At 46.9% G+C, this 25,072-nt stretch overlaps 1 protein-coding gene across 1 annotated transcript; it reads left to right on the top strand.

Annotated features, from left to right (window-relative positions):
• LOC136573319 (transmembrane emp24 domain-containing protein 11-like) lies at positions 1-24,382 on the top strand. The gene is made up of 5 exons (XM_066574610.1): positions 1-182; positions 3,454-3,554; positions 5,604-5,729; positions 19,703-19,849; positions 24,233-24,382. Exons 1-5 carry the CDS (start codon positions 53-55, stop codon positions 24,380-24,382), a joined length of 654 nt encoding a protein of 217 aa, XP_066430707.1. The 5' UTR covers positions 1-52.
• The last annotated feature ends 690 nt before the right edge of the window (positions 24,383-25,072 follow it).

The raw sequence follows: 25,072 nt of genomic DNA, 5'->3' as shown, positions 1-25,072 counted from the left end.
CTTCATCAACTCGTGTGCTCTTGCTTCTTTTACATTCACATTATCGATAGACATGGACCTCATGATTCGACTAGCTGTCATTTTTTGCTTATGGTCAGTGGTACATTCCATGTACTATCATTGTTTTGAAAGAGAGGAGAAATGTATCATAGAAGAGCTCCCATCTGACATGTTGGTCTCAGGTAGGGTGATATTATCACATGACTATCATTACATACAGTATGTATTTATATGTTGCTATGACTGCACAGTTTGTGGTTAGATGTGTAAGCTTATAAATCAAAGGTCTGGTACCGTGTTAGCCAGTAGAGTAAAGTGTGATTGTTCTCAGTAAGAGGGACCAATTAATCTTGTAGATATGATACCTTTTAATGGCTAACAAAAATACATGATGTTACAGCAAGCTTTTAGATGGTTCTGTTATCCACCCTTCATCAAGCTGAAATGAAGTTGGTTTGAATGCCACACAATTATAACACACAAATACAGGGAGGGGGAGGGGCACAACACCCCTCCTGTCCTAAGTAAATATTCCCATGCAGAAATGTGATACTTAAAAAAAACACAACAGTCTGAGCAGAGAAACAAATACTAAATCAGTCCACTGAGCTGAGGAATGTGACAGTTTTATGATGTCTCTTATCTTTACCTGAACTGCACATGGAAAGATGGTAATACTAGCTCTGCAGCACCACCTAATGGATGACAACATTCTTAAATCAATTTTTATGATTTAGGTTGTGAGATGACAGATTGATAACACAATGGGGATTCTGTTCCATCCTGTTGGACTAAATTTAAATTTATGGCCATGTTTAATACCCTCAAGAATGGAATGAACCTCACCCCGGGATTCTTGTATAAGTGGAGAATATGAAAGTTCTGAAGGAAGTCAAGAATGGTGTCCTCTTCCCAACCCTTGTCTGTTTTTCTCATAAAAATTCAGAAATCGATTGTAAGAATGTTACCATCCATTAGGTGGTGCAGCAGAGCTAGTATTACCATCTTTCCATGTGCAGTTCAGGTAAAGATAAGAGGCATCATAAAACTGTCACATTCCTCAGCTCAGTGGACTGATTTAGTATTTGTCTTTCTGCTCAGACTGTCGTGTTTTTTTTAGGTCTCAAATTTCTGTGTGTGAACATTTATTTAGATCAAGAGGGTTGTCCCTCCTCCCTGCTGCATTTGTGTGGCATCCAAACCAGCTTCATGTTAGCCAGAAAGGTGGATAATAGAACCATTCGAAAGCTTGCTGTAACATCATGTATTTTTGTTAGCCATTAAGAGGGATCGTACCTACAAGATTACCTGGTTTCTCTTACTGAGAACAATCACAGCTTATAAATCAAAGCTAAACTTTATTTAAAGTTTTTTTTTTTTCTGAAATATTATGGAAGTAGCAAATTGGTGTCAGTATCAGGTAAACCTGGACCGATTTGAAGACTCATTGTCAGGATGAGGGTTAAGTAAACAAGGGGCTCAAGCGTCCGGCATTACTGTATACCTCTAGCCGGTCATGTGATATGTGCTAAAACATATCTCTGTACAAATAGTGTGTGAGTTTACTCATACCTCCAAGAATAGTTTTATTTGCTTTGGAGTTCATGATTTCCTTTTTTATAATTAATATAGATCACAGGAAAAAGATGGAATGACCACTTTATTAGAGACTCGAGATGAGCGAGCATACTCACTAAGGACAATTACTTGATCGAGCATTGTCCTTAGCGAGTACCTGCCTGCTCGGAAGAAAAGGTTCGGCTGCCGGCGCGGGTGAGAGGTGAGTTGCGGTAGTGAGCAGGGGGGAGCAGGGGAGAGAGGGGAGAGAGATCTCCCCTCCGTTCCTCCCTGCTCTCCCCCGCTGCTCCCTGCCCGCCGCCGGCAGCCGAACCTTTTCTTCCGAGCGGGCAGGTACTTGCTAAGGGCAATGCTCGTTCATGTAATTGCCCTTAGCGAGTATGCTCGCTCATCTCTATTAGAGACCCCAAACTAGTTGCACATTGGACCTCCTTTGGCCTCCAGAACCGCAGCAATTCATTATCATACAGAGTCCACTAGGTGATGAAATCGTTCTGCAGGAATATTGGCACACGCAGACAGGAAGTTTATTGTAGTTCCTGCAAATTAGATGGTGGTACTGATATTTTCTGATCAATTGACAGGAAGGGGTCTTCGATTCATGCTTCTTGTGCCACATTCTGACCTCCCATCCACACGGTGCAACAGAAATCTGGATTCATCTAACTAGGAGATGTTTTTCCACTGCTCAGTCATACAATTTGTGTGCTCTTTTGCCCACATTTCTGTTTTTCTTAGTCAGCAATGTCTTCTGCTGTTATAACCCGTTCATACTAGGGGACAATGAGTTGTGTATTCAGACAAATTGGTTTAAGCATCAGATTTGCATTCAGCTGCAATTTGCCTGACTGTGCCCTGCCTCTTCATCAAAGAGATTCTTGAGGTTGTCCTTGACCACTTCAGGCTCATTGGAAGTCACTCAGATTCCTGGATTTTCCTATGTAATGTGAATTCATACCAAAACTGATCCACGGAAAACTCATCCCATAATTTTATGCAGCACTCCGGGGCAATGGAGAGAATTTCCATACAGGGAAGTGCCAATCGTGAAGGTGTATTTACCATAGTTCTCTCTACCTTTTACATTGTTTTCTCATTGTTTTACATAGCGATCCATATTAACCCAAAAATTACCCTTTTTATGAGTGACATTATTTTTGCTATATGTCTATGGCCATTGAAACCAAAAAAGGGCCAGATGGAAAGATTCTAGATGTGTCACTCCCATCTATCTACTCTTTTCTTAAAGTTAAAGGAAACTGATACTCTCTTTGATAGGGTGAATGAAGCCTCAGGGCACTGCATTTGTCCTGCATTAATCTCATATGTCCATTGGTACGAGGCATATAAGAACCTGTGCAGTACCCCCTCTCCATTACTCATTGTTGGTCCAGGGGTTTGGTGAGGAAAACACTATAAAGGTTGTCTACTTTGGACTGTCATTTTGTTTTAGATGTATCCCCTTATACGTACATTCCAATTTGTGGTGGACCCTGGCTGCAAGGTTTTATTTTCCCTGCAGCGCCACCACAGGAGAAACCATGCATTACACAGTTTGTATTGAAAACAATGGACAGTCGGCGTAAAGCATGGCTATGTTGGGTCCTCCAGAGTTAGAGACCCTCTATGTAGCCACGCTCTCTGCTCTGGGTAATACACAATGTTCTTGAATTATTGACTGCTCTAGAGATGCTTAATTCTTCAATAATGTACTGTATTTGAACATGTGTTTTCTACATCCTTTAGGTGAGATCACATGCTGGTGCAGTGATGTCATCAGTCCCAGCTTCAGGGTTTAGCGCAATCTGAATCTACCTTTAGTGCTTGCTTGTTTTTTTGACATAATGGTGAAAAACATGTTTTTTATATGTTAAGGCCGCTACAAGATACAGAAGTGGGACATGAGTCAACATGATTTCCCCCCCTCCGCTCCTGGTCTGGGAATGGTTGTGACTGTCCGAGCACCGAATGAAGAAGTAAATATGAGTGTATTGTAATGTATCCAGAGCACATGGTCTTTCCTTTATGACCAACGTGGAAAGCAAAAAGTTGGAAAAATCAACCTAATTATTTGTATACCACCCATGTCCACAAGCTGTGCCTGGTATAGCTGCTCACTCCGTTTGCAATCAATGGTGGGAGGTCAGAGGAAGTGCGTGAGTGCGCGAAACAACGGTTGCCTTATCTGTGCACTTTATCCATCTGCTTTGTTATGTCCTTAACGTTGCATTAAAAGGCTTACATACCCGGTGAGTGCTGCAAGTTAATGAATGTCCATTCAAATGAATACTGCAATACCAGACACAGCCTGTGGGCAAGATTGGCACTGTTTTGGAATAATGCATTTTCAGTATTCAGAGTGTTATCGGGTGTATTGTTTTATAGCTTAGATCTTATATATACTGAACAATCACTGCATTAGGAACAGCTGGCATGTGACATCTTGCTCTCATATTGTGCTGACAACATTTGGTAGCCATGGATAAACATGGTGACTTGAGAGACTTTGATGCCAGGCGGATTGTTGGTGCATGGGGGTGTGTTACCAGTATTTCTGAAGCAGTCACACTTGTTGGAGGTCCCTGAAGCACAGTATCCAGAGTGTACTTAGGCCTCCTGCACACCGGCGGGTCAGACCCCACATGCGGGATTCCCACAGTGGAGTTCGACCCGGTGCCCGGCGGTGACCCTTGCGTACCTGTCCGGTGTCTTCTGTTCAGCGCTGTGGATGTGCCAGCCGGCACTCCGTTGTGCATGCGCAGTAGCCATCAGCGCTCTGTGATGACGCAGATCCTGCGATCCATAGTGCTCACTACAGAAGTGCTACGGAACGGACGTCTTCCTTTGACTTCAGTGGAAGCTGGACGTGCGTAGTCCGCACAAAATCACAGCATACTGTGATTTCTCACCTGCGAGCGGAAATTCGCAATCATTTTCCACTTGTGGGCAGGAAATTGTAGATTGTTATTGCACTCTATGGGCTGGATTTACTGCGGATTCCGGAGGCTCCCACTCCGGATTTTGCAATGCAAATCCGCCAGTGTGCAGACAGCCTAAGCCTGGTTGAGCCATCGGCAGACATCCAAGATCATACAGCGGCAGGTCATGTGTAGTTGATCATAGAGGCGAGTATCGGGGCCCCTCTGGTATGTCAGAAGCAACATGCCACAGTGCATCACTTGTCCCAGCAGTACAACAGCAGGGAAATTAGCCAAATTTCCACAATGACTATGCAGTGTGCCTTATGTCGACTGGCGTTCAATAACTGAAGACCAACAAGGATGCCTTGTATGACCATGCATCATCACCAAGAATGTCTCACATGGGCCATGAAAATACCTTGGACGTATTGTAGAAGGACATGCGATAAACAGATCGAGCGGCAGATCTAGACCATAGAAGGTCGTCTGGAGTGACAAGTCCCGATTCCTGCTGAACTGTTGGATGGTTGAGTCCACATTTGACGTAAACAGCATGAAGTAGTATTCTTTGGATGTACCGTTGGGGTTCAACAGGCCGGTGGTGGCAATGTCATGGCCTTGGGAGTGTTATTTTTTTGGCATGGCCTAGGACCATTGGCCATCATACCACAATTCTTGAATGGTGAACGCTACAGGGACCTTTCAGCTGACTATCTGCATGCATATCTTAAGGAAGTATTCAGCGACCACAATGCCATCTTTCAACAGGACAATGCTCTGTGTCATCAAGCTCGGATCTCTAGGTAGTAGTTGGAGGAACACAACAACTAATTCTTCACACTATCTTGGCCCCCAAATTCACCAGACTGTAACCCCATTGAACATGTTTGGGATATACTGGAATGAGCTGTGAGATTAGCTTCCACTTCTCGCATGGATCAAGTTGAGTATGGAAGATGTTGGTCACCTTGTGGAATCTGTTCCCCGATGTCTGAAAGTTGTGATCACCCAAAAAGGGTGGACAACCTGTTGTTGAGTAGAAGTTCCTAATGCAGTGATCATTGAGTGTACATCATAAATACACTATGATTTGTATATTTATAGATATTGCTATCAAAATTGTATGGACCAGATGGGAAATTTATGTTCACCACACATTCTGCTGGGCTCCATTACATCTGTCTACAGTCAAACTCTACAAATCTAATAGCATTTGCTTCAAGCAAACTGGTAGGTATCAAAAGATACGTTTTCACAACTTATGGAACTTCTGGTGACTGATGATATATAGAAAAATTCGGGAATTTGTCATTCAACAAATCCTTTAATTTGGGGCAAGTAACAAAATATGTTTTAAGCTCTACATCCCCACTTTTCAGACTATGAAGACCTGAGCATCAGCATTTGATGAGGGACAATTATATAGGGTTCCAATGTAATGGAACTATGTAAAAGGGACTATATCACAAACAAATTTTTATTAATTAAAACCAGATAGCAAAGCATTTTCTGTTTTTCTAAGATTGTAGAGCTTTTTATTCTGCTGTCTGTACATGACTATCGGGGCGGCCATCTTTCCTGAGCTGCATTTAACAGCACTTAGAGATATGCTTTACAGCATCAGGAGCCAATCACACAATGGACAGTAGTTGACCCACTGACTTGTATGGGAGACTGTTCTAGACATGCTTTGTGACCTGTGCGGGGGGTCATTTTGCAGGGAGGGATGTAGATAGTAACAGCTCATACCTATAGTGAATAGTGTATCCTGTGTTACCTACATATAGGTGTTACCTTCAATGTAATCCTGCCTGTGCTCTTAGTGAGATGACTGCTGCAAGGTTTTCTCGACAGGTCAGGAAGTGACAGTCTAGTGCTCAGTGTGAAAAATGCTAGATTTAGGATTTGTTAAAAAAAAAAACATATAGATTAAAAATAAAAAAAAAATTCACCAAAAATTCTTTAAAAATGTTTAACACAAAAATGTCATTTATATACTAGGTCATTTTCTGATGAAATATTCCCGCTACTGGTGCATTATGTCGCCACCAGAACAATGGATGGAGACATGGGTTGGCGAGGCTCAGTGACAAGGAATGGCCAGGTCATGCCACCACCTGTGGATTGGCTCCCGCAGTGCAGTAGTACACATGCAGCCTTCAAGGGGGCTGGGCGGAAGGGTTGAAGGGTTGCTGGAGAAGCTGGGCAAGCAGCAGCAATAGTGCCCACAGCTTCAGTGCTGGCGCCGCCTCCAGCGGCATGTGTTTGTAGGGGCCATGAGGGTTGAGGGGTTGTTGGAGGAGCTGGCCAGGGCAGCAGTAGCGGCTGCAACCTCAGTGCTGGTGCAGCTTACAGCAGCATGTGTTGGTGGAGGCCGGGTGGGTTGCTGGAGGAGCTGGGCGGCAAGCAGCAGTAGCAGAGTGACGGCTCTGCTTTCAGCGGCTTGTGTTCGAGGGGGACAGGAAGGTTGTTGGAGGAGCTGCGCAGCAAGCAGCAGTAGCAGCAGCCACAGCTTCAGTGCCGTTTCCGCTTCCAGCGGCATGTGTTCATAAGAGACGAGCTCAGGAGGGCACATCTACACCTGAGGGTGTTTCCTTATACTCAGGACTGCAAAACCATGTGTGAACCCATTATTCTGGTGGCGACATATGACACCAGTACCCACATTCCCTTCAAGGGGAAGAGCTCAGTATTCCATATGGATTATTACAGGCAGAACAATGGGGAAGGGCTTCTGCTGCAGCGAGATGCCTTACAGCCAATCTGCTCAGAGGCTTGAATAAGATGCACCATTTGCAAACACTGCTCGGACCACCAGATCACAGTTTTCTTGACCAGTTCCCAGATGACCAGTTCTTGATTTGTCCTGAACACTACCAGTTTCCCTGAACTTCCGAATCAGTTTCCTGACAGTTCGTGCACTTAGTGGCTGGCCTCGGTCATCTCATGTGAACTTCTGTTACATACTAGGATAATCTCAGTTCTGTTTTGGGTTGTTAATGGCATCTTCTGCTACCTGAAAAGACATGCAACTATTGTTTTGCATACCACATAATTCAACATAACTTTATTAATACTCAACATGACATCAGCTATAACTCAAAAATGGTTGCAGGTATTGAAAAAATAACTTAATGTATCAATTCCTGATCAAATTCTACCCTTTAATCATGTATCCCATGACCCATTTCCACTGAAGTTTCTTGGACTGAATCCCAGATGGCTTCCACCAAGATAGCTGACAGGCACCACCATAGTGCCAAAAGCTCCCCCCCCCCCCCCCCCCACTCATCTACGAGTTCTACAAAGTTCCCTACTTGTATCTCTTTTCTTTTAGAAAATATTTCTGGTGGCCCTGACTTTTCAATCACTAAATGTATTGCACTGATAAGAAGCCTGTCTATTCTGCTTGTGCAGAAAGCAGCAATATAGTAGCATACTCACACCAGAACAGCTCAGTGAATACATATACCAGAACCCAGCTCATAACATATATACAGCACCAGAACCAAGCTCCTAACAAAACTACTGCATCGGCTAATCTCAGTATATAGATGCAATACCAGAACCAAGCTAACATAAATACAACCCCAGAACCAAGCTCATAGCATAAATACAGTAGCAGAATAAGGTAATTGTGTTATGGGGCAGCAATGGGCTGAGAGCAGTGCCTCCATACATTAGATGGGAGGAGACAGACCCAGGAGCAGGATGATACATGTAGCTCCACAAGATACTGTCACATGGAAGAAGATCATCTGTCAGGGTGAACCTAAGCGGTGTAGTCTATGCCCTTCCCTACAAGACGGCAGCCAGTACTCTGTGCAACCACATGGTACACAAATAGTTAAGGGTGGCCATGCATGTGCACCCAAACACTGTCCTCTCATCATGTAGACTTAGGCCGCCTGCACATAACTGGGTCGGATCCCACATTTGGGATCCCGCAAAGGAATTTGACCCGGTGCCTAGCTAGTGACTCCTGCTTAGCTTTCCGCATTCTTCTTTTCTGTACTGCGGAATGTACTGGCCGTCACGCTGTCGCACATGCGCAGTACAGATAATCCAGCGCCGTCGCAAGGCAATGACACAGATCCCACGACCTTTCCGCAATAATGACTGCGGAAGGGACACGGGTCGGACGGCTTCTATTGACTTCAATGAAAGCTGTCCACATGGAATCTGCCTTACAATAGAGCATGCTGCAATTTTTTTTCCCACGTGAGCAGAAAATCGCAATGGATTTCCACTCGTGGGCAGAAAAAAGCGGTTTTACATAGCATGCTATGGCAGATATTTGCTGCGGAATTAGGAGGCAGGTGCTCGCTCCGAATTCCGCAATGCAAATCCGCCCATGTGCAGCCGGCCTTAGTGCTCTTTTGGTCACTGTATGGCTATGAGCTACAGCACATATTCCGCAGATTGAATAAGTAAACTAGAAATAATAAATATACTAGAAATAACGAATATTAGCGAGATGTGAGGCAGCCCGTGCCTCCCGCCTCACCAACCACACCAGATCTACTGACTATTAGCTCAGCCCCAGATTTCTTCCCTCCTCTGTGTATTTGGCTCCTGTTAACATTCCATCACTGTCGAAGATTTGTGTTTTAGAGATGATTAAATGTAGTGAAATCCGTAGCAGCTGCTAACCATCCATTATCAAATAAGGACGTATTAAAGGGAATCCGTCAGGAAATTTGTATAATCAGTCTCCGTACGAACATAAAATATTTAGACCGCGATTCTACTGAAACTCAAACAGTCAAGCAAACAATCCACTTAGGAGTTGGACAATTTCACACTCCATTTTCCCAGGAGTCCGTCAGAGAGACTGCGCTAAAGTGGATGTGATCACGCTTCAGAAATGTAAAATTGAAGTAATTCCGCAAGACGCGTTGAGATCCGAACACTATCTGCCAGATTATTCTGCTTCACTGATGTGAGGAATACCAGCTCAGGCAGGAGGACAGTCATCAGTAGCAGAAGGCAATCCAGACCCATAGAACGCTCCATCTATCCGGTCAGTGTCTGTGCAGCCGAGGGAACTCGCCGTGTATCTCTTCATTACACTCATCCATGTCAATCCGAAAACATCTCCATCAGCTCGTCTGCACGCATCGTTAGGATGTCACATGCTGGAAGTCCCATCATGCCTCCACATTTTGCTAACTTTAACCCCCAAATGTCACGCTTTCTCTGCAAAAGCCTTTCCGAAAATATCACTTTTTTTTATTGCAGATTTTGAATTTAAGTCTCATGTAAATATATTTGGTGCATTTTTAACCCCCGAGTGACATAACAAATTTTAGCCTTAAAACCAGTAAATCGGACCCCCTTTTGTGTTCCAGTCATCAGAACCTTTTTATGTGTTGTCAATGTAGCTGTATGACACCTTGTATTTTGTGGTATTCTTCAGTCAGCAGAGCTGTATGAGGGCTTGTTTTTTGTGGGACAACTTTTAGCTTTTATTTACCGTATATACTCGAGTATTAGCCGACCCGAGTATAAGCTGAGACAATGAATTTCACCATAAAAAACTGGTAAAACTTATTGACTCGAGTATAAGCCGAGCTATACTCGAGTATATACTAGGTAAAGAAAAAACCTCCATACTCACCTCCCAGTCAGCGTCTGTGTCTGTGCAACAAGCTGCTTGAATTCTCCCCGCTGTCATCCCCTGCCATCCTCTCTGCTCGGCTCTGTCAGTGCTGTGTATGTAAGCGCTGTGATTGGATTGAGCGCCAGCCAATCACAGCTGGCACTCGATCCAATCACAGCGCTTACTTACACAGCACTGACGGCAGGGGATTTAAAAAGCCAAGCAGAGAGATGACAGCGGAGAGAATTCAAGCAGCCTGACGCACCGCCACCGGAGACACAGACGCCGGCTGGGAGGTGAGTATGGAGGGTTTTTTTAAACCCTTCCCTGACTCGAGTATAAGCCGAGGGGGGCTTTTTCAGCACAAAAAATTTGCTGAAAAACTAGGCTTATACTTGAGTAGATAAAGGATATCATTTTGCAGTACATGCAATTATTTAATTATTTTTATTCCTGTTTTGGGGAAGTGAGATGATCAGAAAGCAGCTATTTTTTTTTTTTTTTAAACTGAATTTATAGTTTATATAATATTTTATAGTATGGGGGGTTATGGATGTGGCGATACCAATTATATGTTGTTGTTTTTTTTTGCTTTTTATTTTTTCAATATTTGGAGCCCTATGGAAGTGGAATGAAAAAAAAAAGGTTTTTTTTCCCGTAAAAATGCTTAGATGCCACGGTTAGCAATGTCTGCAGCATCTGTGGGATTAAATGATGTAGAGGAGCGAATGGATGTGCAAGTCCTCATCATTTTACTCTTTTTCTGGAAAAAAAACATATGTGACAATCAGAGAACAAATATGTTGATGGAGGGTGATCAAAAATTTATGTCACCAAGTGTGAGGAGGCAGAAGGGGTGATGGTGGTCAGAAGAACCAAGGCAGGACAGAGGTTAAGAAATCCGTATTCTGGAGATAGGTGGGGCCCCTCAGATGTGACCCACATCCATCAGGCATTTGGATATTCTTAAATGTATAAGGTGGGAATACTCAATTGATTAGTAGATATTCCATCAATAGGACTCACCAATCCTGAAAGGAGATGAAGCTGTAGAGCCCTCCAACCATAACGGCTTCTGAGAGGGATGGCGTAAATCCTGTCTAATGGGATATGATTATGGTGGGAAAAACCCTTAGAAGGCTATTCTGAGCTTTTACTATTGATAATAATTAGAGATGAGCGAACGTACTCGTCCGAGCTTGATACTCGTTCGAGTATTAGCGTGTTCGAGATGCTCGTTACTCGTGACGAGTACCACGCGATGTTCGAGTTACTTTCACTTTCATCTCTGAGACGTTAGCGCGCTTTTCTGGCCAATAGAAAGACAGGGAAGGCATTACAACTTCCCCCTGTGACGTTCAAGCCCTATACCACCCCCCTGCAGTGAGTGGCTGGCGAGATCAGGTGTCACCCGAGTATATAAATCGGCCCCTCCCGCGGCTCGCCTCAGATGCATTCTGACATAGTTCAGGGAAAGTGCTGCTGATGGTGGAGCTGCTATAGGGAGAGTGTTAGGATTGATTTTAGGCTTCAAGAACCCCAATGCTCCTTCTTAGGGCCACATCTGACAGTGTGCAGTACTGTTGAGGCTGCTTTTTGCAGTGTTGCACCTTTTTTTTTTTTTTTTTTGTATATCGGCTGTGCAGAGCATTGCAATAAGTATAAGAAAGGCAGCACACTGGAATAGATCCTCTTACCAGTAGATGTCCATAAAGAGGTTTTTATTCATGATCCACATACAAAAAAAAGCGACGTTTCGATCATCCGCTGTGATCTTTCTCAGGCCTGAGAAAGATCCCAGCGAATGATCGAAACGTCGCATTTTTTTATATGTGGATCATGAATAAAAACCTCTTTATGGACATCTACTGGTAAGAGGATCTATTCCAGTGTGCTGCCTTTCTTATACTTATTGCATGCGTTCATTTATGGACACTTGGGTCCAGTGTCCGGATAGGCATGCACTCATTGGGGTTTTTTTTCCCCTATTTTCCCTCAGCTGTTTTGGTAGTGCTGCAGTCCCTCCTCTACTATTGTGGAATTTGTGCAGAGCATTGCGTCCAGAGCATTGCGTCCAGAGCATTGCGTCCTGCAGTAATTTTACATAGTCCAGGGCCAGTAGTGGTGGTGAGGCAGGGACAGTGAAAGACATATACAGTCTATATAGGTAGTGGGCTTTTTCAAAAAAATGTGGGAAAAAAAATCTATTTGGGCTGCCTGTGACCGTCCTGACTGTACTGCGTCTCTGCTGGGGGTAGTTGTCCTAATTCATACGCAGCCAGCTAAGTGTTACAGCAGGCTTGCGCAAAATTCTTTCCTGGCTCTGCGTTGCCTCTTACATCACCGCTGTCATCCTGTCCAGAGTGAAACAGTCTGCAGTAATTTTACATAGTCCAGGGCCAGTAGTGGTGGTGAGGCAGGGACAGTGAAAGACATATACAGTCTATATAGGCAGTGGGCTTTTCCAAAAAAATTTGGGGAAAAAAATCTATTTGGCCTGCCTGTGACCGTCCTCAGTGTACTGCGTCTCTGCTGGGGGTAGTTGTCCTAATTCATACGCAGCCAGCTAAGTGTTACAGCAGGCTTGCGCAAAATTCTTTCCTGGCTCTGCGTTGCCTCTTACATCACCGCTGTCATCCTGTCCAGAATGAAACAGTCTGCAGTAATTTTACATAGTCCAGGGCCAGTAGTGGTGGTGAGGCAGGGACAGTGAAAGACATATACAGTCTATATAGGCAGAGGGCTTTTCCAAAAAAATTTGGGAAAAAAAATCTATTTGGGCTGCCTGTGACCGTCCTCAGTGTACTGCGTCTCTGCTGGGGGTAGTTGTCCTAATTCATACGCAGCCAGCTAAGTGTTACAGCAGGCTTGCGCAAAATTCTTTCCTGCCTCTGCTGTGCGTTCCGTAAGCGAAGTCAGCCTCCAACCACAGGCCAATAAATAAGCGGCACATTTAATTACAGCGTTCTGTTTCTGCACTACTGGTATAACAGCATGCTGAGGGGTAGGGGCAGGCCTAGAGGACGTGGACGCGGGCGAGGACGCGGAGGCCCAATTCAGGGTGTGGGCACACGCCGAGCTCCTGATCCAGGTGTATCGCAGCCGACTGCTGCGGGATTAGGAGAGAGGCACGTTTCTGGCGTCCCCACATTCATCTCACAATTAATGGGTCCACGCGGTAGACCTTTATTAGAAAATGAGTAGTGTGAGCAGGTCCTGTCATGGATGGCAGAAAGTGCATCCAGCAATCTATCGACCACCCAGACTTCTGCGCCGTCCACTGCTGCAACTCTGAATCCTCTGGCTGCTGCTCCTCCTTCCTCCCAGCCTCCTCACTCCATTACAATGACACATTCTGAGGAGCAGGCAGACTCCCAGGAACTGTTCTCGGGCCCCTGCCCAGAATGGGCAGCAATGGTTCTGAATCCTCTCCCACTGAAGGAGTTTGTCGTGACCGATGCCCAACCTTTGGAAAATTCCCGGGGTCCGGGGGATGAGGCTGGGGACTTCCGGCAACTGTCTCAAGAGCTTTCAGTGGGTGAGGAGGACGATGACGATGAGACACAGTTGTCCATCACTCAGGTAGTAGTAATTGGAGTAAGTCCGAGGGAGGAGCGCACAGAGGATTCGGAGGAAGAGCAGCAGGACGATGAGGTGACTGACCCCACCTGGTTTGCTACGCCTACTGAGGACAGGTCTTCAGAGGGGGAGGCAAGTGCAGCAGCAGGGCAGGTTGGAAGAGGCAGTGCGGTGGCCAGGGGTAGAGGCAGGGCCAGACCGAATAATCCACCAACTGTTTCCCAAAGCGCCCCCTCGCGCCATGCTACCCTGCAGAGGCCGAGGTGCTCAAAGGTCTGGCAGTTTTTCACTGAGAATGCAGACGACCGACGAACAGTGGTGTGCAACCTTTGTCGCGCCAAGATCAGCTGGGGAGCCACCACCACCAGCCTCACTACCACCAGCATGCGCAGACATATGATGGCCAAGCACCCCACAAGGTGGGACGAAGGCCGTTCACCGCCTCCGGTTTCTACCGCTACCTCTCCCCCTGTGCCCCAACCTGCCACTGAGATCCAACCCCCCCTCTCAAGACACAGGCACTACCGTCTCCTGGCCTGCACCCACACCCTCACCTCCGCTGTCCTCGGCAGCATCCACCAATGTCTCTCAGCGCACCGTCAAGCCGTCGCTAGCGCAAGTGTTGGAGCACAAGCACAAGTACACCGCCACGCACCCGCACGCTCAAGCGTTAAACGTGCATATAGCCAAATTTATCAGCCTGGAGATGCTGCCGTATAGGGTTGTGGAAACGGAGGCTTTCAAAGGTATGATGGCGGCGGCGGCCCCGCGCTACTCAGTTCCCAGTCGCCGCTACTTTTCCCGATGTGCCGTACCAGCCCTGCACGACCACGTCTCCCACAACATTGTACGAGCCCTCACCAACGCGGTTACTGCCAAGGTCCACTTAACAACAGACACGTGGACAAGCACAGGCGGGAAGGGCCACTATATCTCCCTGACGGCACATTGGGTGAATTTAGTGGAGGCTGGGACAGAGTCAGAGCCTGGGACCGCTCACGTCCTACCCACCCCCAGAATTGCAGGCCCCAGCTCAGTGGTGGTATTTGCGGCGGTGTATGCTTCCTCCACTAAACCACCCTCCTCCTCCTCCTCCTACGCAACCTCTGTCTCGCAATCAAGATGTGTCCGCAGCAGCACGTCGCCAGCAGTCGGTGTCGCGCGGCACGGCAGCACAGCGGTGGGCAAGCGTCAGCAGGCCGTGCTGAAACTACTCAGCTTAGGAGAGAAGAGGCACACGGCCCACGAACTGCTGCAGGGTCTGACAGAGCAGACCGACCGCTGGCTTGCGCCGCTGAGCCTCCAACCAGGCATGGTCGTGTGTGACAACGGCCGTAACCTGGTGGCGGCTCTGCAGCTCGGCAGCCTCACGCACGTGCCATGCCTGGCCTATGTCTTTAATTTGGTGGTTCAGCGCTTTCTGAAAAGCTACCCACACTTGTCAGACCTGCTCGGAAAGGTGCGCCGGCTCTGCGCACATTTCCGCAAGTCCCACACGGACGCTGCCACCCTGCGCACCCTGCAACATCGGTTTCATCTGCCAGTGCACCGACTGCTGTGCGACGTGCCCACACGGTGGAACTCTACGTTCCACATGTTGGCCAGGCTCTATGAGCAGCGTAGAGCTATAGTGGAATACCAACTCCAACATGGGCGGCGCAGTGGGAGTCAGCCTCCTCAATTCTTTACAGAAGAGTGGGCCTGGTTGGCAGACATCTGCCAGGTCCTTGGAAACTTTGAGGAGTCTACCCAGATGGTGAGCGGCGATGCTGCAATCATTAGCGTCACCATTCCTCTGCTATGCCTCTTGAGAAGTTCCCTGCAAAGCATAAAGGCAGACGCTTTGCACTCGTAAACAGAGGCGGGGAAGACAGTATGTCGCTGGATAGTCAGAGCACCCTCCTGTCTATATCTCAGCGCGTTGAGGAGGAGGAGGAGCATGAGGAGGAGGGGGAAGAGACAGCTTGGCCCACTGCTGAGGGTACCCATGCTGCTTGCCTGTCATCCTTTCAGCGTGTATGGCCTGAGGAGGAGGAGGAGGAGGATCCTGAAAGTGATCTTCCTAGTGAGGACAGCCATGTGTTGCGTACAGGTACCCTGGCACACATGGCTGAATTCATGTTAGGATGCCTTTCTAGTGACCCTCGCGTTACACGCATTCTGGCCACTACGGATTACTGGGTGTACACACTGCTCGACCCACGGTATAAGGAGAACCTTTCCACTCTCATACCCGAAGAGGAAAGGGGTTCGAGAGTGATGCTGTACCACAGGACCCTGGCGGACAAGCTGATGGTAAAATTCCCATCTGACAGCGCTAGTGGCAGAAGGCGCAGTTCCGAGGGCCAGGTAGCAGGGGAGGCGCGGAGATCAGGCAGCATGTACAGCACAGGCAGGGGAACTCCCTCTAAGGCCTTTGACAGCTTTCTGGCTCCCCAGCAAGACTGTGTCACCGCTCCCCAGTCAAGGCTGAGTCGGCGGGAGCACTGTAAAAGGATGGTGAGAGAGTACGTAGCCGATCGCACGACCGTCCTCCGTGACGCCTCTGCCCCCTACAACTACTGGGTGTCAAAGCTGGACACGTGGCCTGAACTCGCGCTGTATGCCCTGGAGGTGCTTGCTTGTCCTGCGGCTAGCGTCTTGTCAGAGAGGGTGTTTAGTGCGGCTGGGGGAATCATCACAGATAAGCGTACCCGCCTGTTAACCAACAGTGCCGACAGGCTTACACTCATCAAGATGAACAAAGCCTGGATTTCCCCAGACTTCTCTTCTCCACCAGCGGACAGCAGCGATACCTAAACAATACGTAGGCTGCACCCGCGGATGGAAGCATTGTTCTCTATCACCATCAAAAATGTGGACCTTTTAGCTTCATCAATCTGTGTATAATATTCATCCTCCTCCTCCTGCTCCTCCTCCTGAAACCTGACATAATCACGCCAAACGGGCAATTTTTCTTAGGCCCACAAGGCTCAGTCATATAATTTTTCTAAACAATTTTTATACGTTTCAATGATCATTAAAGCATTGAAACTTTCACCTGAACCAATTTTTATTTTAACTGGGCTGCCTCCAGGCCTAGTTACAAATTAAGCCAGATTAACCAAAGCGATTAATGGGTTTCACCTGCCCTTTTGGTTGGGCATGGGCAATTTTTCTGACATACATTAGTACTGTTGGTACACCAATTTTTGGGGCCCTCGCCTACAGTGTAATCCAATTAATTTTTTGCCCACCTGCATTAAAGCTGACGTTACATCAGCTGTGCTGGGCACTGCAATGGGATATATTTATGTACTGCCGGTGGCTTCCTGGCACCCACCCATGCTGTCGGTCCACAAGGAGTTGTAACTGCATGTGTCCACTTCTAAAGAACCCCAGTCTGACTGGGGCATGCAGTGTGGGCCGAAGCCCACCTGCATTAAACATGACATTACCTCAGCTGTGCTGGGCACTGCAATGGGATATATTTATGTACCGTCGGTGGGTTCCAGGGAGCCACCCATGCTGTCGGTCCACACGGAGTTGTAACTGCATGTGTCCACTTCTAAAGAACCCCAGTCTGACTGGGGCATGCAGTGTGGGCCGAAGCCCACCTGCATTAAACATGACATTACCTCAGCTGTGCTGGGCAATGCAATGGAATTTATTTATGTACCGCCGGTGGCTTCCTGGGACCCTCCCATGCTGTCGGTCCACACGGACTTCACAATAGGGAGTTGTACCTGCCTGTGTCTACTTATAAAGAACCCCAGTCTGACTGGGGCATGCAATGTAGGCCGAAGCCCACCTGCATTAAACATGACATTACCTCAGCTGTGCTGGGCAATGCAATGGGATTTATTTATGTACCGCCGGTGGCTTCCTGGGACCCTCCCATGCTGTCGGTCCACACGGACTTCACAATAGGGAGTTGTACCTGCCTATGTCTACTTATAAAGAACCCCAGTCTGACTGTGGCATGCAGTGTGGGCCGAAGCCCACCTGCATTTAATCTGACGTTAGCTCTGCTGTCCAGGGCACTGCAATGGGATACATTTATGTACAGCCGGTGGGTTCCAGGGAGTCACCCATGCTGTCGGTCCACACGGAGTTGTAACTACATGTGTCCACTTCTAAAGAACCCCAGTCTGACTGGGGCATGCAGTGTGGGCCGAAGCCCACCTGCATTAAACATGACATTACCTCAGCTGTGATGGGCAATGCAATGGGATATATTTATGTACCGCCGGTGGCTTCCTGGCAACCACCCATGCTGTCGGTCCACAGGGACTTCACAATAGGGAGTTGTACCTGCCTGTGTCTATGAATTAAAAACCCCGGTCAGGTTGAGGCATGCAGTGTGGGCCAAAGCCCACCTGCATTTAATCTGACGTTAGCTCTGCTGTCCAGGGCACTGCAATGGGATACATTTATGTACAGCCGGTGGGTTCCAGGGAGCCACCCATGCTGTGGGTGCACACGGAATTCCCATTGCGGAGTTGTACCTGCCTGTGACTATTTATAAAAAAACGCGGTCTGACTGGGGCATGCAGACAGCTTGACAGAATGAATAGTGTGTGGCACATAGGTTCCCCATTGCTATGCCCACGTGTGCAGCTCCTGATGGCGGGGGCACAGGATTATATTTCTCATTGCTTCTGTACAGCATTGTGGGCTATCGCCCCGCCCCTTTTAAAAAGGGTCGCTGCCTAGCCGTGCCAACCCTCTGCAGTGTGTGCCTGCGGTTCCTCCTCATGGCAGACGCACTTATAAATAGACATGAGGGTGGTGTGTCATGAGGGAAGCTGAAGGCTGCGCAGGGACACTTTGGTGTGCGCTGTGGACACTGGGTCGTGCGGGGGGGGGGGGGGGGGTTGGGCAGCATGTAACCCAGGAGAAGTGGCAGCGGAGTGTCATGCAGGCAGTGATTGTGCTTTGTTGGTGTGTGGTGCTTAGCTAAGGTATGCATTGCTAATGAGGGCTTTTCAGAAGTAAAAATTGTTGGGGGGGGGGCACTCTTGCCGCTATTGTGGCTTAATAGTGGGACCTGGGAACTTGAGATGCAGCCCAACATGTAGCCCCTCACCTGCCCTATCCGTTTCTGTGTCGTTCCCATCACTTTCTTGAATTGCCCAGATTTTCACAAATGGAAACCTTAGCGAGCATCTGCGATATACAAAAATGCTCGGGTCGCCCATTGACTTCAATGGAGTTCGTTATTCGAAACGAACCCTCGAGCATCGCGAAAATTTCGTCCCGAGTAACGAGCACCCGAGCATTTTGGTGCTCGCTCATCTCTAATAATAATAATCTTTATTTGTATAGCGCCAATTTATTGATGATCTATCCTCAGGATAGGTCATCAATAGTTGATCAGCAGAGTTCCGACGCTCAGGATGTCTGCTGATCAGCAGATCCTCTGGTCCACTGTTAGTGCGGCAGGGTCAGATGTCATCATCGGTGGTTATGGCCGGAAGTGTAATAGATCGCTTAACTCCCATTGAAATCAATGGGAGTGATGCCTTCTATTAGACTCCCGAGCTTCTTATTACGGTCAGGACTGAAAGTGTAATAGGAGGCAGCGCTTCTATTGATTTCAATGGGTGTGAAGTTGTCTGTTACACTTCTGGCCCTGACCACCAATGACTACGTCCAACCCCGCTGTACTGACAGTGGGCCAGACGATTAGCTGATCAGCGAGGATCCCGAGAGTTGGACCCTGTCAATCCACTACTCATGACCAATAGTAAAAGGTCAGAATACCCCTTTAACTATAGTAGGCTGAAATAAGGGATTTTAGTTTGGCCTCTCTCAAGCTACCATTTTCTTCTTTGCCAAACAGCCATTAGAGCTCGAGTTCCCCCCCCAAAAATTATTTTTTTCCATGGCTTCCCTACTTCTATCGGCAATAACCTGTCTCATCACCATTTCTCAAGGAAAGCTCCAATGTGGTGGATAACAAATGTTCATGTTGAATAGCTGCAATGCCTATGAAGCAATTGAGCCTAACAAAACACTAACCACCGATCTCTCTCTTCAGAGGGTACACCTGGATGTTCAGGTTGGGGAGCATCCCTTGGATTATGCTGGAGTGGATCCAAAGGACAAAGTGAAGGACGTGTCATACGGTCTTGAACATCTTCGAGGAGAAGTTGATCATATCATTAAAGAGCAAGAATATCAAAGGGTAGGTAATACTTCTTTACTTGTAGGCACAGATTTGCCTACATCCTGTTTGCTAAGAAATCCTGAAATAACGTTCGGTCCAATCCAATTAATCTCAGACGTCACATAATTTGTTGAATATGGTCCCCCTGTGTGTAATCAAAGTGTCGCATGTTTGGTCACATGATAGCAGTGCACCAGTGCCGAACAGCCCCTGAGTCTGAAACACTACTAAGCAAGCAACATAAAGGCCAAGCACTTCTCCAAACAGATCAGAGACAAAGTGGTAGAGAATTATAGATCACATTGGGTTCTAAATAATATCCTAGACTTTGAATATCCCACAGAGCGCCATTACATCCATTATAACACAATGGCAAGAATATGGCATAAGTACAAACCTGAAAGGAGAACGAGCCTACCAAAACTCACAGACCAAGCAATGAGGGCCTTGAAGAAGCTCCAAAGATCCACAGCAGAGATGGAAGTATCTGCTCATAGAACACCCTAAGCCATACACTTTACAGAATGGGGATTTATGGAACAGCAGACAGAAAAAAAACATTGCTTAAAGAAAAACACAAGAAAACACATTTGTTATTCACAAAACAACATGTGGCCAACTCCCCGACACATGGAAGAAGGTTCTTTGGTCAGACAAAACTAAAACTGAACTTTTCGGGCTTCATACGAAAACCCAGACAAAAATGGCATTCAGGGGACAGAAGGGGAGTATTAAAAAACAAAATCGAAGAGGCAACTTACGAATGACTTGTTTCCCTGAGGGGGTAGCACCATCAATACCCCCTTCACTTAAACTATAAGGAATTATCAGCTATCAGGAGCTCCAAGCATCTACCATCACAAAGTCTGGTCCATCACACAGTGATAAGACTCCACCCTAAAAGCTTTATTACAAGGTGAGATCCATCAGATGTTTTGGAGTACCCACGACTCCCTTTCTCAAGCATTTGTCAAGCAACATCAACAATATAGAACTACTTAAATTTATGTGGTTTCCAAGAACACTATTCCCACAGTGAAGTATGGTGGCAGCATCATGATGTGGGGAGGCTTTTAAACTGCAGGAATGGGAAAATCGGTCAGGATTGAAGGAAAGATGGATGGCAGTAAATACAGAGCAATTCTTAAGGAAAACCTGTGTCAGTCTACCAGAGATGTGAGACCGGGACGGAGAATCACCTTCCAGGAGAACAATAACCCTAAACATAGTACTAAAGCTACACTGGAGAGGTCTGTGGGAGTCTTGGAATAGTCTAATCCAAGCCCAGACCTCAATCTAAGGCCTCCTTCACATGGGTGACAAAGTCGTGCGATTTTGTCGCGTTGCTACAAATCACATGTATGTGAAGCCCATGCTTTCCTATGGGTTCCTTCACACATGCAATGTTTTGTAGCATGCAACAACTCATCACATAAACCTCGCGGGTCCTGCGATATGCCCACAACTCGTGAGGTTTTGTAGCCCATGTTTCCCTATGGAGCCTTCCTCTGTGTTGCATCGCATTGCACAAAAACGCGATTTTCGTGTGGTGCGATGCAACTACTGAAATCCTACTGTCAAAGCCAAATCTAAGCCCTAGCATATATTACCTTAAAAACGCTTTCCGCTGCAGCTTGTCCCCGGGTCCCGGCACGCTTTCTCTTCTTCATCTTCCGGCCGGGGATGGAAAAATCCCCGCCTCCTGGAAGCGCTGGCTGTGATTGGCTGACATTTAGCCAATCACAGCCATTCATAGAGCACTGTCAAAGCCGAATCTAAGCCCTAGCTGCAGAAAAAACTAAAAGAAACCACATACATCACCTTAGAAGCGCTCTCCGATGCCGCTGCAGCTTCTCCCCGAGTCCCGGCAATGTTTCTCTTCTTCATGGACCAGCAATGCGATATCGCTGTGATTTTCTCGCAGCAATGCCGTGTTGCCCGTGTGAAGAAGACCTAAATGAGAATCTGTGAAATGACTTGAAGACTGCCATGCACCAATACAACCATGTAAGTGCAGGCTCACACGAGTGTAGAAAAAAAGAAACAAGTCAGACAGGTACGCTGTCATGCACAGTGCAAAATGGCTGCGCGACGTGGCGATACAATCACACAGTGGTAAAACGCTGTATTATACACGCAGCATTTTACGCATATGCTCGTGTAAGCCAGTCTTGACTTGAAGATGTTGGAGCGGTTTTCCTTGGAAGAATAGGCAAAAATCTCAGTGCCTAGATGTGCTGAGCTAATAGACGCATGACCCAAGAGACTTACATCTGTAATTGCTCCACAACATATGGCCTTCCAGGGGGTGAATACTTAGAGTACGTTTACACGTAGCGGAAATGCTGTGGAATTTTGCAGCAGAAAATTCTGCGCCAAATTACACATTATTTCTGCATCCAGAACAGTCAGAATCTGCACAAACGCACATATCTGCATCTGATTTCAGAAGATACACTGCTCCCCTCAACGGTGAAGTATTTGCACTGTCGCTGCTGCCTGGAACTCCTCTGGTCAGGTGATGTGGAAGGGGTAAAAATATGGCACGGGATTAAAGGTCCTGCTCCTGCAATCTAGCAGGCGCAGGTCAGGTTCTTGACTGTCAGACACAGCCAAGGAATCGGAGAAGAAGGCAGAAGCAGCTTTTAACTGCCTCTGCCCTCTCTCTTGCAGACTACAAAGCGCTCAATGAGTGTTATGTAGTGAAGAGAGTAAGTGGAAGTGCCAGTTCTGCTATTCAACCAGGCAATCATGTGATCACAGGGTGTGCCCTGCCATGGCAGAGCTGCAGGGTCCTAGCAGTCCCTGATCTGCTCTGTTAATGACTATTGTCACTACAGGGGGATGTTTTTCCCTCTAACTGGGGCTCCTATGGATGCTGCTCCTATGGTTGACCCAGCTACAGTGGAAAACTGTGAAATTAAATAAAAGACAATGTGAATGACCCCCAGAGGTCTTATATGACATCACAAGGGACATAGATGTTGAAAAAAGTTACAAAAATAAGTTTAAAAAAATTACAGAATAAGGGCTCAGTCACATGGGCGCATCGGCACCCGTACACCGGCGTCGATGCGCCCGTGTGACTGACAGTTAGAAGATGGCCGTACCTGAAGATGGCCGTCTCTCTCCAGCGCTGATCATAGAACACATGACCGGCAATGAAGCCGGTCACATGTTCTTCCTCCCGGCGCTGCAGAGAGACGTCCGTCTTCAGGTACGTCCGTCTGCTGGCTGCAGTCACACGGGCGCATCGACGCCGGTGTACGGGTGCCGATGCGCCCCTGTGACCGAGCCCTAAAATTAAAATATACATAAAGACAAAATGACTCATCGCCGACACCAATCAAAACCGTTGCCGTATGCGCCCTGTAATCCCAGACTATTCAAATTATATATCAAAACATTCAAAACAAAATGAGGAACCCGTTCCTGTACTTTATTTTAGAATAAATATAGTAATTTTAAAAATAAATGATAAATTTTAAAAAATATATATTTTTTAAGCCTTTTACCCCTAATACAGCTAAAAAGTAGAAAACAAAAAGTAGTGAAAAAATGTATATAAAAATAGCCCTATATATCATGGAAAAAATTGCTGCAAGAGTAATTTTGGTAGCTGAAGAAAAAAAAATAGGGTAGTAAAAACCACCATATGGGTAATATTCCTAAAACGCGTCAGGGCCTTTAGGAACAAAACAGCCTGGTCCTTAAAGGGGTTGTCCCGCGAAAGCAAGTGGGGTTATACACTTCTGTATGGCCATATTAATGCACTTTGTAATATACATCGTGCATTGAATATGAGCCATACAGAAGTTATTCACTTACCTGTTCCGTTGCTGGCGTCCTCGTCTCCATGGTGCCGTCTAATTTTCAGCGTCTAATCGCCCGATTAGACGCGCTTGCGCAGTCCGGTCTTCTCCCTTCCGAATGGGGCCGCTCGTGCCGGAGAGCTGCTCCTTGCAGCTCCGCCCCGTCACGTGTGCCGATTCCAGCCAATCAGGAGGCTGGAATCGGCAATGGAGCGCACGGAGCCCACGGTGCACCATGGGAGAAGACCCGCGGTGCATCATGGGTGAAGATCCCGGCGGCCATCTTACTAAGGTAAGTAAGAAGTCGCCGGAGCGTGGGGATTCGGGTAAGTACTGGACGTTTTTTTTTTTTATAACATGCATCGGGTTTGTCTCGCGCCGAACGGGGGGGCTATTGAAAAAAAAAAAACCCGTTTCGGCGCGGGACAACCCCTTTAAGGGGTTAAAGTAATTTCCCATTTCGGGCCGACTCTTCCTATGAGCTGGTAGTAGAAGCAATCTGTTTCTTCTATGAGTAACACAATATTTCCATATGGAGTTCTGCTGAGAAGTAACACATCACAGTAATCTTCTCTTCTTTCCGGCACAGGACCGTGAGGAGTACTACAGACAGAAGAGTGAAGACATGAACAGCAATGTCTTGTGGTGGGCCATCGTACAGACCGTCATCCTCACCACTGTGGGCATCTGGCAAATCAAACACTTTAAAGATTTCCTTATAGCCAAGAAAGTTGTGTAAGATTTATCAAAACCATGACCAATAAAATTCTCAGGTCACATGACCAATCCAGCCTGTGTCATTTAAAGGGGTTTTCAGCATTAGACAATCCCTACTTCTTAGGAGGTTTCCTTGACAAAACTAATCAGAAAGTGTCCTGCTATTGCGTCCCACAGTGATCAGCTGATGGCCTATCCTTAGGAGGGAGCCCATTGCCCAGGACCCCCACTGATCAGCTATTCTCTGGGTTGATGTGTTTGTGTACTTAGCAAATTCTTGCAGGAAGCAGGCAGCTCTGTTCTCACTGCAGTGGCCAGGCTTGGTATTACATGCAAAAGTTCAATTCATTTTAATGGGAGCTTGGCCTGCAATACCAAGCCTGGCCACTACAGTGAGAGCCGAGCTGTCTGCTTCCTGCAGAAATATGCCCAGTACACACAGCTGGGTTGTAATCTATGAAAGTCTGAGGATGAGTGCTACATACAGTAGGATGCGATAAGAGGCATTAATAAAAACTGATGCCAATAAGATCGGTGCCACTTTCATTCTTCAGTCCGGAAATTGGTGGATAGATGCACAACTGTGGGCAAACTCTGAAGGGCAGTCGCTGGGTTTAGCTGCAGTTCTGTGAATACATTAGACAACATATGATATCTGGATCTTTTGTGCCGAATGACAAACTCAGCTCTACCACATCAGCATGCATTTGAC

The sequence above is a fragment of the Eleutherodactylus coqui genome, chromosome 7 (genome assembly GCF_035609145.1).
Source record: "Eleutherodactylus coqui strain aEleCoq1 chromosome 7, aEleCoq1.hap1, whole genome shotgun sequence".
Taxonomy (NCBI): Eukaryota; Metazoa; Chordata; class Amphibia; order Anura; family Eleutherodactylidae; genus Eleutherodactylus; species Eleutherodactylus coqui.
This window is presented reverse-complemented; position numbering and strand designations above follow the sequence as displayed.